Source organism: Canis lupus, chromosome 4 (genome assembly GCF_011100685.1).
Source record: "Canis lupus familiaris isolate Mischka breed German Shepherd chromosome 4, alternate assembly UU_Cfam_GSD_1.0, whole genome shotgun sequence".
NCBI classification, from domain to species: domain Eukaryota; kingdom Metazoa; phylum Chordata; class Mammalia; order Carnivora; family Canidae; genus Canis; species Canis lupus.
In genome coordinates this window covers 28,052,591-28,071,382 of record NC_049225.1, presented here as the reverse complement: position 1 = coordinate 28,071,382, position 18,792 = coordinate 28,052,591, and the positions used below count along the sequence as shown (strand labels likewise).

The 18,792-nt window shown below is 50.3% G+C and overlaps 1 protein-coding gene across 1 annotated transcript in view; it reads left to right on the top strand.

The window, feature by feature from the left end:
* Positions 1-18,792, top strand: part of KCNMA1 (potassium calcium-activated channel subfamily M alpha 1) — a 711,483-nt gene that overhangs the window by 211,688 nt on the left and 481,003 nt on the right. Inside the window, 1 exon segment of the mRNA NM_001003300.2 lies at positions 5,293-5,454. Coding sequence (NP_001003300.2) covers positions 5,293-5,454 — 162 coding nt within the window.

Genomic DNA, 18,792 nt, shown 5'->3' with positions numbered 1-18,792 from the left:
CGCTGGGCCAGGGCCGCTCCCATGGCTGGGGAAAGCCAGGCCCTTTAGACAAGGAAGGTTGCTTCCCACCACAGCCCCTCCACCTGGGCCTAGAGCCTGGACCAGCGGTTTCTTCCAGTCCCAGGAACACTCAGACTCCACGTTGCGGGCTGGTGCAGCGGAGGGACATGCTTGGGAGTGGCTGGTTCCCTGGGGCTGGATTCAAGGGGGTGACTCACCTGGTCCAGGAGGCAACCAAGGATGAGAGCAGCGAAGGCAGCTGGGGGTTCCTTCCTGGCTGGGCCGGGGGGCCCTGGGCATGTGGCTTCCCCTCCTGCCCGCAGTGTTCCCATGTGCATAGTGAGGGGGGTTGGCATCCCAAGGGGTTACTGAGGTCCTTCTCAGGCTTTGGTGTTTGATCCTATGATTCAGGAGAAATGCCTAAATATCCAACAGATGCGTGCTCTATGTAGTGAGCACCAGGTGAGTGTGGTCCGGTCGGACCCTTGGCCACAGGTGACGGGAGGCATGACGCCCTCCGCATCACGCCAACAGAAAGTCACTGAAGGGGACATTGCTCAAAGGAATGGGGGAGGGCATAGAAGGGGTGAGGCCTGTGAGAGCAGGCAGGTGGAGGGGCCAGCTGGCCACGGTGCTCTCCAGGGTGCCCCCAGACTCCTGTACCTGCACCCCTGCCCTGCGGTCTGGGCACTGGCATTACATGTTGTCCTGTGTTGTCTGCAGGAGGGAGCTGTGGCTTGTTTTACAGAAGACTCTGGTGGTGGGAGAGGGCAGGGCTGGGAGGAAGGGGAGCCTCCCAAGTATGACGGAGCCCTTTTATCAAGGGGGGTGGCTGTAGCATGTCTGCATCTTCCAGGACATGCCCCCCCCCAAGCCCTACCCAGTCTCATTCTTTCCCCGTCCCTTCTTCCTTAGTGTTCCTCTCTTCTCCCCAAGGCATCCTTCTCTCCATTTCAGAAAATCTCTGTCCTGTCTGAGGCTAAGGTAGCTGGAGCCTATAGCTTATGGGATCTCTCTCTCTCTGTGTCTCTCTGTCTCTGTCTCTGTCTCTCTCTCTCACACACACACACACACACACACACACACACACACAGTGGTCTCCGTGGAGGATGAATGAAGGGATCAGGGCCAGGGCCCTCCTGATGCCAGGGCTGCCTGCCTGACCCTGCTCAGAAGTCCTCCTGGAAGAACATCTGGGTCCTTCCCTGCAGTGGGAAGTGGAAGTTTCGATGGATGCCCACTCTGCCATTCAGAACAGTTTCCCACCCCACCCCCCAGTATCCTGGGAGGATAGGGGAGGGAGTGGTGTCCTGGGACCCGGGAGGCAGCCTCCCTCTGGCCCACAGTCTCCTCATCTCGAGTGGGAGGTTGATCTGATGGAGTTCAGAGTCAGAAGGAATCTAAGAGGTCTCTTGGTCCAAGGCCCACCCTGTGTAGGAAGCCCTGCGGCCCCCGGCCTGGGGAGGTGCCACCCAGCTCCTGCGGGAGCCCCTCCAGAAGTCATGGTGCCTTCCCATCCAGTGGCCCGTTGCCTCGTTGAAAAGCCAGAACTGTTAGAACCTACGCTTGCTTATCCTCCATCCTGTAATGATTTATTAAGGCTTCTCTCCGGCTCAGGGTCCCACCTAGGATCATCGGCGTCCCTTTCGGGGCTACTAGTCAATGGGGTGGTGCAGTTTTAACGGAACATCCTTGGAGGCAATCCCTCCCGTCAGTGGGTGCTCTGTCTTGGCAACTCTAACTGCCTCGCACCGGGACAAACACTGTGCATCATTTATCTGACATAAGCTGTGCCCCCCACCTCGGTGGGGTCGGCGTGCTGGTCCCCATTATTGTGCAGGAGGTAAAGTTCTGGAATTGTAACCCGCCCAGTGCAGCCAGCTTGTAAGTGGCACAGCTGACTTAGCCCAGGGGGCCCTCGGCCCCCAGCCCTTGCAAGCTCTGTGCCTTCCTCTGAGAAATCCCTGCTCCCACTTACCCTGTTGGTAACCCCAGCTGTCCGTTGGATTATCATCAGTTCTAAGCGAGTTCGTCCATGGAAAACACTTAATTTTTAGTTGCTGGCACCCAGTTCTGGCTTCATAAATGGTGACCAGTCACCATTAGACTGGGTGCTGTCCCTTACCTTTTCTTCCCTGCTGTGTGCCTCCACAAGAACCCAGCCCCCCTGGGCCGCTGCCCTCTTTTCTCCAGAGCGTGGGGCTGTACCTGCTGCCAGCGAGGGATGCTTTGGCCAGAGTGAGGTCAAAGGTGGAGGGGGCTGCTTCCCCGCAGGCCGAGTGGGGCCAACCTGGACGGCTGGCATCAGGCTCTGCAGAGCTCTGGCCTCCTTGCTGCCCTGCCACTGCCCCAGTCCTGCCTCCCGCATGTGGTAATTGAGCCCACGGCATCGAGTATAAGCAAATAATAACACGGGCATTATCTTTCTTTAGTCTGTGTTTTTCCTTGCCTATCATAAAGTAATTAAAATAATGAATGCCTTGTAAAACAATAGTTAAGAGGGCTGGCAAAAGGGCATTATCTGCAGTACACCTCTTGTGCTCTGAATTATTGATGCATTGAAACCACCGAGACTGGGGAGGACTCCCTGCCTCCTGGCCCTCTTCACACTGCTTCTCTCCTCCGAGGTCTGTGGAGGCTGAGCCTCCAGCTCCGATGCACGGCTCGGGGCACCGCTCCGAAGGAGACACAAGAGCCTCTGGTTTGAGGGCTTTGCCCTTGCACCGACCTCTCCCTTGTCCCCTCACAACCCCTCCTTCTGCAAGAAGCCGGTGGTTCCGTCCTGGGTGAAGGGAGAGGCTGGGCGAGAGCTGGGCGTTAAGATCCACGTCCCATTTTAGATCAGGGCGGGGATGATGAAGCCGGGCCAGTGTGATTAAGAACAGTGGTTCTCAAAGTGGGGTTCCCGGGCTGGCCACATCGGAATTCTCTGGGAAAGTGCTAGAAATGCAGGTTCTGGGCAGCCTGGGTGGCTCAGCGGGTTAGCGCTGTCTTCAGCCCAGGGCCTGAGCCTGGGGTCCCGGGATCGAGTCCCACGTCGAGCTCCCTGCATGGAGCCTGCTTCTCCCTCTGCCTGTGTCTCTGCCCCTCTCTCTCTCTCTCTCTCTCCCTCTCCCATGAATAAATAAATAAAATCTTAAAAAAAAAAAGAAAAAGAAATGCAGGTTCTGGCCCGGGGCCCAGCACTCTGTGTTTTAACAAGGCCTCCAAGTGGTTCTGATGCCCACTTGAACTTGAGAATCACTGCTTTTGAGCCTCAGTGGCTCGCGGAGAGGTGGGAGGTGGTGGGACTAGTTAACTGAGTGTGTCGTGTGCCTTTGGGCGCTGCTTAACCCCACCAGCACCCACGGGGCCGGCTGTGTTGTCCCCATCTCATGGGGCAGGGGGATGCTGTAGGGGCAAGAGAGTGAATCCACACCTTTGGTTTCTAAGATTCAGGGGAAGGGCCTCTGGATCAGGGCTGTTGTGATTTTCGGTACACCAACCTGTGCCGAATCTCCGTGTGATGGAGACTCGGGGTCTCTGGACTGAGACTGGCCTTAGCTGGCTTGGGCAGCAGACCCCACAGGTGTCAGGTGGTCCCCAAGTGTGCCCACCCTGTGGTCCCCCCACTCCACACCTCTTCTTAGACTCTTCTAGCTCCCTGGGGCCCAATACACTTGGAAAGACGGCGTGAGTACCCAGCGCCTTTGGCTTCCCAGCTTTCCTGGAGCCCATGGAGGCCAGAAGGCGAGAACCCTGTGTCAGGAGCAGCTTCCTGCCTGCCTGCCCGCAGTCCCCAAGGGGATGACTCATCCGTGCCTCTCAGCTTGCCTCTCCTCTCTCTGCCTCACCCCCACTCACTGCAGACCAAGGTGGTCACCCCTGCCTTGGTTTCTCTCCCTTGCTCCGACTCACAGTGATTCCCTACTGTCTTATTTGCTTTGAAATTTAATTCTAAGGTTTTAAGTGCTGAACATAATTTGCTGGCGTCTTTTATACATCTGTATCTGCAAAAACAATCTCAGTGGATATTTGAGCAGGGGGCGCGGTTAAATTTTATATAGTGAATATGTTTTCAGTATAACTGTGTGCTGTGTAAAAAAAAATTGGGTTTCATTTATCTGAAACTCAAATTTCTCTGGGTGCCCTGAATTTTGTTTGACAATCCTAAGCCCAGTGGGGGGGGTGGAGGGGGTTGATACGTATAGCTCTTTATATTTTTTCGTTCGTGTTTATTGAGCCACCTGTATGCAAGGCACTCTTCCAAGGCCCTCAGGGTATAGGAGTTGGGAGGGGGAGGCAGACTGTAAATGAAAAGTAAAACAGAAAGGTGGTGCTGTTGGAAGGCAGAGTTGGAAGTTTGAAAGGGTAGCTGGAGAAGATTTCATTAAAAGGTGATACTTGAGCAGAGACTTGAAGGAGGTGAGGAACTAAGCTTGGGTTCTCTCCGGGAGAAGAATATTTGAGGCAGAGGGCACCTTGCATTTAAAGCATGCAATTTAGGGCCCGAGGTGGGGCTCATTTATCTGAAGAAGTCAGGCTTGTGTCCTCAAGCATGTTTTTAGCCATGGAGGAGCATTTATTCCCTTTTGTAATTAAAAAGGTCTAGTGTGGATTTCAGGCACAGCTGGATTCAGGTGTTCAAATGATGGCATCAGTATTCTATCACTGCTTTCCGTCTCCTGTGTGGTGGCTTCATTCTCAGGGAAGGATTACTTTTCCTACTCTTTCCAACAAAGGTCCCGGGCTTGAATTGTATTGGGTTGGCACAGGTCGTGTAACCATCACTGACCCAATCGCTGTTGCCTAAGGGATGGAATGGTCTAATTAATCAGTCTCTATTCCTGGAGCCAGTGTGGGCCTTCAGTTCCTTTTGAACTATACAGATTGAGATGAAGAGATAGGGGATTTCCTGAAGAAAGAGCACTTCTGGGAGCAAGATAGGAAGGCTGGGTAGGTGGACACCACAGCGTGTTAACCTCACCTCCTTTGTAATCATTCCATGACCTTAGACAAGATGCTCTCTCTCCTGAGCTTAGTGATTTTTCCCCTTTTAAAGTGGAAAGAGAATAATTTCATTCTTTTTTCTTTCACAAAGATATTTTAAGAGGAAAATAAAAAAGAAAAGATCCTTTTAAAAAAAGATTTAAAAGAAAACCAAAGCCATAGTACATCCCATCTCCCTGCCCCTCGTACCTTCAAGCCAGTTCCCACATCACCAGGACCCTTTCAACTTTGGTTCTTTGGGGTAAGCTGTGTTTAATAAATCCAGTTGGTTCCTATTCTAAACCTTTTTCTCTCTGTTGCCAGGAGGCCCAGAAGATTAACAATGGCTCAAGCCAGGCGGATGGCACTCTCAAGCCAGTGGACGAAAAAGAGGAGGCGGTGGCAGCCGAGGTCGGCTGGATGACCTCTGTGAAGGACTGGGCGGGGGTGATGATTTCTGCCCAGACGCTGACCGGCAGAGTCCTGGTGAGTCCACAATTCCCTCCTCCTCGGGGAGGCCCGCTGTCTGGTCCATGATGCCTCTGTGTAGAGGGATGCCGTGTTTCCTGGGGCTTCTCCAGGCCTCTGGCTATTGGGAAGTGGGGGTGAATGGCAGGTCATGGAGTAGAGGCAGGGTTTCCTGTGTGCATAAGCCAGTGGTTTGAGGGGGGACTTGCAGAGTGGACCGGCATCTGGGGCACAGAGGGTGTGTTGGGGAAGATGTAGAGCATTTCCTCTGCCAGCAGAGCAGGTGTGCACAAGCACGCACACACACAAGTGTGCACATGTACATGAGCATGCACACACACACTACATATGCAGCTTGGTAATCTTGGAGAGGAGAAGGGAGTCAAAGTAATGTGTGCTCAGAATTCTGCAGAGAGCCCAATAAACGATAGATGCCAGGATCCGTAGAGCTCTCCGTATGTGCCCATCGGCTCTCTTGGGTCTATTCTGGGACGGGAGTTTCCCCGAGAAGGATGCTGCATTCCAAATGATTTCTTCTTGCAATTCTGGAAGCTGCCCTTCCTGGGCCAGAAGCTGGGGCTTGGTCAAGACACATTTGGCTCAAAGAATGAATGGAAATGTCCTGACAGTTGGGTGAATCAAAGATCGGGCAGGGACATTGGAAACCGTGATGTTTCATGGCAAAAGCTCAGTGAGGAGGTGATGAAAGGTGTAGGGAGGTGGTGAAAGTTCCACCATCAGAATCCTTCTTGGGGAGAGCTCTACATTATGTTTGGAATGAATATCTCACAGGCTGCTTGAGGGAAGGAATGAGACGCTGAATGCCATGCTCATGTCACAAAGGTGGCAGCCAAATAGCCGTCAAGGAGGATGAGGTTCTATTAACCCAGGGAGCTTGGGGAGCTGAGCCTTCTGGAGAGTCTGGATGTGAAACTGTGGCTGATGTTAACTGCTGGCAACATAGGAAAGGGAGAAGTCTAAAGCTGTGGTTTTGGAGAGGAGGCCAGAGGAACTGGTGAGGCCTGCTGCTGCCTGGAGGAAGACAACCTGGATGGGGAGGACCCAGGAGAGACAGGGCAGTGTGGAGCGTCTGAGGAATTGAAGGTGGCTTGCCGCGGGCTGTGCCGAGTTACCACCGTCCTCGCCTCCCTGCAGGGTCTTCAGTAAAGGCTCCATTGCTCTTTTGTGCTTGTGTATGAGTGGATTCTGTGTGGGGAGCTTGCGGAGGTTGAATTCTGGGTCTGGCCATTCATGTGAGAAGAAATGCAAGCAGTGCCTTCTCTACCTGTGGTAGTGATGGTAGATGAAGCACAGCCCACTGTTTGGTTGCACGAATGTGATACCTGTCACTTCCACGTGGCCACAGTAGGCAGCTCGGATCCTCTTCATCAGCCTCTGCCAAGACTTACTGAGGATGACTTGGCTAGGCATTTTTTCCAACCCTTTTGAAAACAAGGAATGATCTCATTCCATTGCACCATGGATGGAAGTTCTTGAAGGAATGTCTGGAGGAGAAACGCTAGGGCTACAAGCATTGTATGGGTGTGTGTAGGGGGCGCTGAGCATGGGGACATAGGAACCATCAAGAAAGCCTTCATGGCGCTTCATAGGGAGGAGAGCCTTTGAGCTCAAACTCCATTTCAAGATGAACTGAACCCACGCTCGGTGGCAGAGAAGATAACAAAGATAAAAGCTTGAAAACAAGAAAGGGACTGCTTAGTGGGCCAGAAGCTGAGAAGAATACCTAAATCATAAACCATAAAACAGAAGGCATTTGAGTTGAGCTTTGAACTGTGAGCAAGCATCATGAAGGTCCGTTGAGGAGAGGGGATCATCCCAGAGTGAGCAGAGGGTGGTGGTAGAGCAGCGGTGAGGCACGTAGTGTGCACCTGCTGCAGCAAGGCCCGAGCGAGCACCAAGCGGTGCAGGCAGGGGGGTGGATGTGGGTGGTGTGGGGGAAGCAGAGCTCACAGGCCAAGTGCACCGGTGGTCATCTTGATACTGCTGCTCACAGGAACGTTACCCCCAGCCTCCTGTGAGCCGGGCACTGTGTGAGCCGCATCCATTATGACCAGGTTGAAGGGCAAGGACCGTGTTGTGTTTGATCCACATCTCTCGTTTTGCTGTTGGGTCGAGGGGTCCATGACAAGGAAGTGAGCAAGCCAGTCTTATTGATGGATTCCTCTCCATCTTAGAGTTGAGGAGCCCAAGGCTTGGGAGGGGCAGTGCCTTGCTGAAGAATATGCAGCCTCAGGTGACACAACCGGGCCCTTATATGTGCTCCTCTGGACTCCCTGTCCAGTGCTCTTTCTGTGTCATTACTTCCCAGTCGAAGATAATTCCTCTTCTTTTTCTAAGCCCTTGTCAGCTGTCTCTTTGGCTGTTGACACTTTGACATTCCTGTCTGAGCCAATTGGGTCCTGAGGCTGTTTGGCCTGATTCTCTTAACATTTGCATGGACGAGCACAGTCCACGTCAGCCTCCCCATGATGCCAGCTGCTCTCTGAAGGTCTCCTTGGAGAAAATCCTGCCCGGGTTGCTTTGGCTCACTCAGAGCCGAGCAGGTCCTGCTGCGCAGAGAGCAGGCGTCCGGGAGTCCCGGGCGGTGCTTCAGGACAGGCCTCTCCTTTAGGGGAAGGCAGAACTTTGCTCTGAGGAAGGAGCAGATTCCACATGGCAGTCTCAGTGCGCACGAGAATGCAGCTTTGTCTGTTGAGAACCCAGAGCTATGTTTGTCTTGAGCTGTCCAAATGTTTATCCTTGCAACAGGGGGACTAAGCACGACTAGACATCCAGCTGTTCAGAGTTTCCCTGTTCAGTTTTTAATATGGTTGGTTTTTTTTTACACATGGCTCAGGAGCTTGGCCTTCACACCTCGGCCGCTTTCTTACCTGTCTCATTGTCACAGGTGAGGGTCTCAAAGCTAGGCATTGTGGGTGAGGCCTAGGTTGCGGAGAATTCACCAAAACCGCCCCAGCACATCTGTAGACACACCTGCTGTCTGGGATCTCTCAGGCGAGCGCATCATTCATTCATTGAGTACTTATTTCTCATCTGCACCAGGCACTATTCTAGGCCCTGGGCATAAAGCCACGAGCAACAGACATGCAGGGTGTGAACTATTTATATTGATAAACTAGATATAAATTTGTAGAGCTCAGTGTGAAAAAGGAGAAATGACAGTCACCATTCACCAGTAGCTTTTTATACTTCACACCTGGAGCCTTGGCATCGGCTCTCGGAATAGCCTGCCTTGTCTCCGCCGTGGCACTCAGGCTTACCTTCAGGACGGGAGCAAGACTGGACAGGGTCTCCTCCTGGAGCACATGGCTGAGAGGTTCTGCATCAAAATGACCACCAGGTGGTCCAGAGTGGCTGCATCCTTTATTTATCTTTTAAAATTAAAGATCTTTATTATTTTCTGATTATTAAAGGGGGTACATGCTTATTTAAAATTTGGGAATATTCTGGGAGAATTGGTGTAAAGTCCACTTTGGGACGTGGAGTTGGCGCATGCCACGGGACAGTTCAGTGTAGCAGAAAATGCCATGGAGGTACCTCCCAGCTGTTTGGGGGTTGCTGGGGCTTTGGTCGCTACATCTCATGTCATCCCTTTAATGCGCACACTCAGGAGATGAGTAGTTATCTCCGGCAGGGATTGCTGTGGTCTTCCTAGTGGACCTTCAGGGAGCACTTTACGTTGGGAAGGAGATCATGGCCCTCCTCTCATAGTGGCTCCTGCGAGCCAAGTTCGTGGCCCACGGAAAACACACAGCATCTCAGGATGTGCATTCTACACCTTCAACACCCCCCTGACGCCGTCTCTGTGTCTCTTGGCTCACTTTCTCTTTGTCCCTATTTCCTCACTCTCCTCCTCAAACTTTATGTTGTATGTGGATATATGCTCCATTGGGGTTTTGTGAGCTAATTAAATCTTTCTAAGAATAAGGCAGTGTAGATAAACAAAGAGGGCAGGAAGACCTACAAAAGCAATAGGCTTTTGTATTGTTCGGTTGTACTTTACAGAATCATAAGCCAAAATCAGGAAGCGCGATGGTCTAGTTCAGGGTTGGTCAGGGATTTTGTAAAGGGCCAGATAGTAAAGGTTGTAGGCTTTGCAGACCACAGGGACTCTGTCGCAGTGACTCAACTCTGCCATCGTAACTTGAAAGCAGCCACAGCCAATATTCAGCCAATATTACCAGCTGTGCTGGTAAAGCTTGACAAAAACAGGTGGCGGGCCAGACTGTTCTTCACGGCCATAAGTTGCTGACCCACGGTCTATTCAGTTCCCTATTTAATAAATAAAGAAAGCAAAAGGCAGAAACTGGAAGAACTTCCTTAGGAAGGAATTTTCTAAGGTAAGATAGCGCAAGAGGGATAGTACCAGAGAACCCATTTGTAATGAGGAAAGTTCTAGACACATAGAAACACACATGGCTAAACATAGGCACGCACGTACACTACTCACCCCATCTTTGTTAAGCATCTTGTTTCTGAACATTCATATTAATTCCTACATTGACCTCAGAGCGGCTATCTCCCTAACGAAAAACTGTGTCTCATGGCCAAGCCCGGCCTCACCTCAAGGTGGAAGCAGGCTCTACGGGGCTCCGACCGCACCCCGGTTCCTTTACACATTCAGTGCTTTGCGCTTCTCTTCAAAGACACGTTTTGTCCATACAATGATCAGCTCCTTAAGCAAAAATAGAACTCTTAGAACTGCTCTCTGTTCGGTTATTTCCCCCATATTCCCATGCCACTCTGTTTGAATATTGCTCCAGGAAACATCTAAATCTAATCCATGAACTGAGAAGATATGCTACCTGCTTTACCGTCATCGGGATGATTTGTCGAAGAAGGAGAAAGAAAACCACCAGTCTTTCCCTTTATCGTCCTACATTCATCGCATGTGTGGCATTTCACATTCACATTATATACACAGGCTGGGCCATTCTATCTTTATCTCCTAGGGCTCCAAAGAAAATATGTATCAAAAGCGCCTTTCAGATAGCAATAATCCTATTGGTTTAATAGATTTAGATAGACGTGTTCTCTGTTGCGTCATCTGTGCATGAGATGGGACCAGTTGAACAAAATTGGAGGGGCACGTGGGCATGCGCTTAATCAAATATGTGACATTTATTGCTTTCATTTCCCCCTTTAGGTGACTCATGGTGCTGCTGACATTTCTCATCAGCATCCTCTACTTTTCATTTCCAGGGCTGCCTGGTGGCAAATTCACGCACAGCTCACGTTTCCATCTCCTCTCTCTTCTCATTCATGCCCGCTCCCCTTTTTATTACCTTTTAGGCATATCTACCTAAAATTTTTATATCACCTACAAATGACCTATGTAGCCGAAAGACCAGAGGTGTCATGGGCCTACATTCTTAGGAAGACTGTTCTTACAGTAGATAGGTAGATCCTGCTGTCTGTGCACTTGGGAGTAAGTCAAGATTTTGTTTGAGGTTTTTTTTTTTTAACTCCCCTGAGGGAGGCTTCTTTGAAAGGAAATGCATGGCAATCCCTCTCCAGGACTTAATAATGGCTCTTCATTTTATCCCGTGCAAAGAGTTTATATTCTGGATATGAATCAATAAGTCCAGAAAGGTGTGCTTTCTTTATATCATTGAACAGGAGAGGTTTGTCCTCACCTGTTGTCCTCACCTGTTGAAGGGCACACTAGATTGCCATAGATTCGTTATTTGTGACCTGGCACCGTTGGTAGGGGATGGGAAAACTGAGTTGGAGAAGTTGCTGAATCCAGCAGGTGCTCATGCTAGGTGCTGAGCTGCCTGTCACTAGAGACATTCAAAGATGGGCAGGATCACATTTGGTGCCGTTGCTGCCAGTTGGTTAGACTTTTTCCTCACTGCTTTAATTGGGTTCTACAGAAAACTAGATCTGGGAGCTGCTCTAGGATAAAAATGGTTTCCTGGAACTTGGACAGACTTCATTTCTCTCCTTTTTTTTTTGAGATTTGTCAACGCGTATCAGTGTGTCAGGCTCAAAGAAGTCCCGCAGTAAAAAGGCAGAAAGACTTTGCTTTGCCCAGCGTTTCCCATTCCTGTGTCACCATGGAACCCTTTCCTCGTGAAGCACCTGTAGGCGTCACAAAGAACAAAGAATGTGGAAGTAGTCTGGGGATCAGCAAATTGTCACCCAGGGTCCCGATCTAGCTCCCTGCCTGTTTTGCTCACAAGCTAAGGAGGGTTTTTACATTTTTAATGGTGTTTTAAAAAAAATCAAAAGAAGAATATCTTGTGACATGTGGAGTTATATGAAATTCAAATTTTAGTGTTCATAAACAAGGCTTTATTGGGACACAGCCATGCTCACTCATTTACATATTGTCGATGGCTGCTTTTGTACTGCACTGCAATGCAGAATTGAGTAGTATCTACAGAGTCCAAGATACCCGCCAGCCTAAAATAGTTACTGTCTGGCCCTGTACAGAAAATGTTTGCCAGCCCCTGAACTAGATCATTAAGTTCCCCTCTGCTCCGTGACTGTCAGTATTTCTAAGCCGCCCGCGAGATTTGCCTTCGTGGTTCCCCGTAGCACGAGCTAATGGGCCACAGGTACCATCTAGCCCCTTGGGCAGACGTTTATTCCCACAACCTCAACCAAGTGATGAGGGTAGAGGTGGGGAGACAAAGGCCAGAGCCAAGTGTGACAGCAGGTTCCCAGCTGGCTTGGTTAACGGATTTCCCCTCCCCAAGGTCAGTGGAGTGTGTCTGGGAATCCTGCAGCAGAGGGTGCTCCCTGCATCTCCACCTGCCTGCGTCCATCCCCTGCAGGTCAGCCCACCCCGGGCCCAGCCCAGCAGCCCAGAGTCCAGTCCCCACCACGGAGGACACGCCTGGTTTGGGCCTGCAGGCCCTGCGCCTCGGCCACACCGGCCGCTTGTGTGTACTGCCCATCTGCAGGCCACGTGCTCCGTGGGCCAGCCTCTCCAGCACATTCTGTAAAGCAGCTGTTAATTTTACTAGCTGGTGTGTTGGCGCCCCTGGCCTCCCCTGTGAAAATGAAGGAGAGTTTCAGAAACAAATCCTCGGACAGCTCTGGGGAGAGGAAAAGCATCCTGGCCCAGGAGCAGCCTGCTTCGTCCTGACTGTCTCTGACTCCCAGGGGCAGCCTCTGGGCTCTGGTGGCAAGTGCTGATGCCCACGGCCTCTCTCCTCTGGGGCTTCTGGGGGGAGAGGTGCCTGTGTTGTCCTCCCATTTATCTGCTCTTCATTCATTCCTCTATATCCAGTCACCTTTCTGCACCACCCATGTACCTTTGTTGGTATTCCCTGGCACATGGAACTGAATGTAGCACCCAGTGGACACCTGATCAGTGAGGTAGGTCACTACAGGGCTCTCCCCTGCCAGTCGCTCTTGCTTCTGTTCTTTCTGTTTCAGCTTCTGGGTCTGGGCTGGGAGACAGGAGCCCTGCCCCTCTGCTGAGCTAGCGTTCTCTGACGCAAGGCTCCTACTTCCTTGATCTCCATCTGGCTCCTTGTGTCTTTTTCTCATTTTGGTTGGAACCAACCAGGAGTATTGGTAGAGTGCTCAGCATCCCCGGCTTCTCCAGCTCCTAGTCTTCCTCTCTCCCTGGGATGTGCATCCCCAGGAAAGCATGCTGAGGGCTGTTGTGGATGGTCTCGAGCCTGTTAGGGGTGCAGTCCCTGAGGCCCTTCTGCTGAGTCCAGCTTGGCCCTCTCTCGGTCTTTTACCCTGGGCAAGTTCTTTCCATTCTGGTGCCTCAGTTTCCTCATCTGTCCAGTGGGCATAGTAATAGTCCTTGCTTCTTCACGTTGTAAAATGTGATTCATCAGTGTGTATACAATGTTGAGAATAGTGGCTCTTAGATGGTGAATGCTTGCTAAGCATTAGCTGTTATTACTTTGTCATTGTTGTGTGAGCCCAGAGACATGTCACGGAGGAAATGCGCTGGTGTGGAGGTTGTGGAGAATAAATTGTTTCCTGCAGCAGAGGTGGAGCAGCCCTTGGACTTCACCACACTCAGATGTCCTCTCAGAGAGCCGAGCCAGCTCTGGGCATGGCCATTTGAAAGGGTTCTGAGTGTCCCAGGCAGGCCCTGGTTTGCCTCCAGGCAGCTCATGAGGTTTGCTCCATGCACACAATTCAGGCCCTGTCATTTCTGAGGCTGCCTCATGCCCCCCTGACTCACCAATGTCAAGTCAGCCAGGAAATTCTCACTTCATGTAGCCTCCCGGAGCTGCCCAGGGGCTGGAGGGCAAACTGGGCTCATCCTGGGAGCCATACATTGTAGGTGCATGTGTCAAGGGTCAAGTTTTCTTATTACTGTAGTCCCCATGTCATCCTTCCTTGGTGGGGCGGGGTGTGGGGAGGGGGCTGACAGACACAGAGCTGGTTTCAGAGAACACGTCATCTCCAGTCCACGGGGAGGTGTCTTTAACATTCATTTTGGCGGGCAGCAACCACAGATCTGTTGGAAGGATTCAGGAGACTGTGCTGTCACCAGAAGAGGACACAGATTCTGCTGTACATGCAAGGCGTCTCCTTTGAGCTATTCATTCATTCTTTCGAACATTCCTGGAAGATCTACCAGGTGTCAGATGTTATTTAAGGCACTGGACACATGTTAGTTCTTCTAGCAAAATCTGCAAAGTGAAATCATTCAAAATGTTGAAAGTGCAAATGTTATGCCTGCGTTTTGCTACAGTGCTCTGGGAGGCAAGATTTCTGAAGGACTTTGGTCATAAATCAGAGCCCATGGCCTCTCCATCGGTCCTTGGACAGGCCTGGGAGCCTGACTTTTCTAGTCCCGATCACACATCCTGTGTTTTTCTGCTGCTGGGCCCAAGGGGCCTGAGCAAATGTGTTTCTATGACTAATGTTAAATGAACTTCTCCTTTTCCATCAGTAAAAGCTGGCACCCCCTGGAGGCTTTGTAGGAAATGGAATGCCCACCATCTTGTGCTGGGAGAGTTTTCTCACTTGGCTTTTCCCCCAGGGCCTTCAGAGAGTGCCAATGGTTTAGCAGCCTCTATTTGCCAGAAAAATACCCTGGTGGGCTGAAACTCTCCTTGGAGCCTCCATTTCAGCTGCGGAAGTTTGTTTAGCAGGGAGACTCAAAAATAGGGATGACGCGGATGACAAAGTCGCCAGCCGTTGTCGTTGCTGGGGGCACGTGCTCGGAAAGTCACACTCGGGACCACACACAAGCTGATGCTTCCAAGTTTAGTTTACTAGGCTATGTTTAGGAGGAGGCAGACTGACTCGTGCCTGCAAGGCCCCAAACATCCCGATTTGGTGCACTAGAAGCCCCATTTTTAGGGTCTGGGTCTAGAATGAGGCCTTTTCCAGAAAAAAAAAAAATACTTCAGGGAAATGACAACAACAGAAATCCACCATTTGCCCTAAAAATTTTATTGCAAAAAAATGTTCTCTAGCATTTGAGTAGTGAGGGAATTAGGGCAGGACATTTGCTTGTCTGTCATCTTTCTTAAGGAATCAGGGCACTCGAAAACTCCATTAAATGCATGCAGGCCTTTTAAGCAGCAGGGCCATGGTTTTGCTCATCCAGTTAATTTTAGTTCATACAATTGGTGTGGTACGGACGCAGAAGATCATGACAACGCTGGGAAGCCGGGGGCCTGTCTGCGTGGAAGCTGAGTTCCCAGTTCCCCAGCCTACTGGGACATAGGTCTTTGCCTGGGTAGTGGGTGGGTGGGGTTTACCTGCAGCACTAGGTGCCTCCACCCTGAGCAAGCACACCTCTGGACTTTCCTTGTTTGTTGGATGCTGGTGAATCCAGAAGGTGAATGCACTGGTCCTACTGGTTTCTTGTACCTGTGGAGAATCCCAGGTTCCAGCAGATTGCTCTGAAGGGTTGAGAAACCCACACCTTCCAAGATCTGTTCCCAGCCTGCCTCAGCAAAGAGGCTGAATTTTGATCTTTTCCCCATTTTTCTTTTTTAGCCGTTTTTTTTTTTTTTTTTTTTCCTTTTGGTGGCTCTTGGTGAAGTGACTGTCCTAAGGGAGATAGGGAGCAGCTTACAGAAAAGGGGAGAAGAAGCAAAGACCCTGTTTCCACACTACCTTCTCTTAAATTCTGGCTTCACTGACATTAAAAATAGCTTGAAATGGAGGCCGAATTGCAGAAGAGTGACATTTCAGAGGGCAGTCTGCTGGCTGCCTGGCTGCCACTCGCGCCTGCGAGGGCCTTGACTTGCACAGGAAGGCGTGGGCTTTGGAATCCCACTGAGAGGGCTCCAGACCCTTCTTCTTGTATGTCAGGCTAGATCTATCTGGAGCTAATTGGATCAGCGGGGCACTCACGCAGCCTTCTCCCTGGGATCGTGCCCCGGGGGTGGGAAAGAACTTCCTGCAAGGGAAGGGGGTTGTCTTCAGGCACGTGCTTGGGCTCCTGGGGAAGCTGCCATGAGGCTGCTATATATCTCCCTCCGAGCCATGAGGTGGGCACCCTGGGCTCTTGGACCTTTGACCTGTCCAGGAGGAAAGCGTCGATCATCAGGAAAAAGAAAAGCATTTTGCTCACCTTGGGTCATGCGGCGTATCTCTCTGGGCTTTGGGGATTAGTGACAGCGTTCAAGATCAATTTGGGAAATAAGAGTAGAGGTGACAGTCACTTCCTTTCATCTGAGGAACTGTGGCCAGCAGCAAACTAAGTGGGTTCTTATCCTGGCTCTGCTGTAACCTTCCTGGTGACCTTGGGCAAGTCCATTCCCCTTCAAGGTCTTGGCGTCTCTATGACTGAGACAAGAGGGTAGCGATAGTTTGTCCCCTTAAGGCCCCAAGTGTTTTTGTGTTTTCTCATCCCTCTCCTGTCCTTCCACCTGTAAAGGCAGCGAGGGTTCACCTCCAACCTGTTGTGCTCTTGACAACGTGCTAGACACTGGGAGAGCTGAGTTGGTCAAAGGATAAAGGAGAGTCGTCTTTCTCCCATCTGCTGGAGCAAGTGAAGAGAAGCAGGAAATAGTCCAGGGGCATCTCTGCATGGCCCTCCCCTTGGCTTCATGTTTCATTTAAAATAAACTCTACAAGTCTCCTTGTGTGATGGGGCCTCTGTCTCACACTCACCTATGGACTCCTTTCCAGGCAGATCTCCATATGCAGGAAGGGAAACAGCTCGCAGAGGGAGCAGGACATGTGACTGTGGGGTCGGGCAGGAGGAAGGATGCCTTGGGGGGGGGGGTCACCTCCCAAAGGCCAGGTCCTCCCAGGGGAAGTGGGCTTCTTTGAAACTATCTCCATCTCGGATCTCCCTTGAGTTATCTTTAAGCAGTCGGAAACCTCCAAGGGGATCGAGTTCCGACTTGGTAACCACACGAGCACCAACACAGACTTTAAGAGAAGCCTTCCTTCCAGCCGAGCAGCCTCTGTTTGGGGAGACCTTGGATGAGATACAGCCTCTGTCCTTTGCTGTAACAGAACTGCTGTTGAAGCATGTCACCATGTTCCTGGAAGTCCATTCCTCTTCTGGAGGTAGAAGCAGTACCTGTAAACGTTTCATAAGAGGCACATTTATAGGAAATAGTGAGTGGAAGAGGCACCCAGGAGAGGTGGAAGTGGGGAAGCATGATTGTCATGAAAGTCTTTTTTTTTTTAAATCTCTGGAGCAAGGCGGTGGTGTACCCTGGAGGCTGGCAGGAGCAACCAGGCTGACCCCACATTCACAGCAAGGGTGCGAGCACTGTGGGTGATTGGTGGGTTTGGTGCCGTGGAGGTTCCCCAAACGGAGCTTCATTTTAGGTAAACTTCAATGAATTTCTAAAGAAAACCTCAATCGACTCTTTCAAGTGCTCCTGATTTAATGAATACGATTTAAGCAAAGGCGGTCCGAATAATCCTTCACAGTAAGGGCGGAGCGGTTTCCTGGATGCTGCATTACGAAACGTCACTGTTCCTGTGGCCTATGCCCACTTTGCAAACCAGTGGGTTTATCTGGTTGTTTCCCCAGAAAGTTTCAGTGCTAACGCAGGTTTCATAACACCCTGGCCCAGAGGGAGTTGCCTTACTGGGGGCTCAGGGTCATCTCCAGCAGACAGACCTTGTGGAGGCAACTACTCAAGCCATCCTTCCAGCTCTCAAAGATACAATTCTTCTTCCCTGGGGTGTGATAGAGAGATCCAGATAGAGAGACCAGAAATAAATAAGAAACTAGATTCTCTTTCATTTAACTCTCTTTCAGACACAGCCTCTGGTGCTAATTATTTCTGTGGTAGATTTTGTCAGACCTTGAATCCCTCTCTTTTTTGCCATAGGTGGTATATTTTTTAAGATGCACAATGACATGAAAAACAACCCGCTTTCCTGAAAGATAATTTTGTGTACATTAAACAGACATATTAAGCCATTTATAATCGAGCTGTTTGTTCTTAGGAATCTGGAGGAAATCTGAATTTCTAATTTCAGACTTTTTAATAATTTTCAAAAGAACCCACAGTAATAATTAAATGTCTTTGAACTTCCCTAGGCTGTCTTCTATTCCATGATCGCAAAGCATAGGGAAAGAAATGGAATTCTCTACCTTGATGAACTCCTTAAGAGGGTACAGGGGACATCGGGCCTGGGGGGGGGTGATTTTTAGCAGAATTGAGGGAACCTAAGGTAAAGAGGCTCAAGGAAAATGCTCAAGGTCGTTTTTCAGAGCTTCAGACACGGAGCGAGGGCCTAAAAGCTGGTGTTTTTTTCATAGTCTTGGTTGCTAAGACTTGGGAGAAAGCCAAGGAGAGAGAGAAGTAGAACTTAGTTAAGGGTATTTGTAATAAGAATATGTGTGATGTGTAGCATTTTGTGGCTTTGGTGTTCAAGGATTAGAAGAGATCTGGTCCAGGGATTGGTGAACATGTCATCTCCTGGGCCCACTCTGATTAATTGGTGGCAGTTCCAAGAACGCTTTGCTGAAGATTCAAGGCTCAGCAGGAAAGACTAACTTTCTGAGGCTCTGCTCTCCAGAATTCTGTGATTGATTAGAGATTCCCAACAGGAGCAGTGACTTGAATGGGGGCAGTCCTAAGGTGATTTATGCCCTGTTATGCCTTAGATGTCTCTGTTCTAGATCGTTTTCCCTAAAGTTCACTTTATGTGTGATTAACGTGAGGCTTGTTCAGGGTCACATAGTTGGTCCCAAGCAGTATATGGACAAGAACCCACATTTCCTGACTGTCTAGCGTTTGGTACCCCAGCTCTATAGGTTAAATCCCCAGAGGAGCAGAAGGTTGTCAGCTTCCCGCCTGAGCCTTCTTTTTCTTTTCTTTCTCTTCTCTCTGTTTTTTTTTTTTTTTTTTTTTAATTCATATTGTAGCCTGATTTCAGTTTTTTCCATCTGGAGACTTGCTTTCGTGTTTGGAGAAG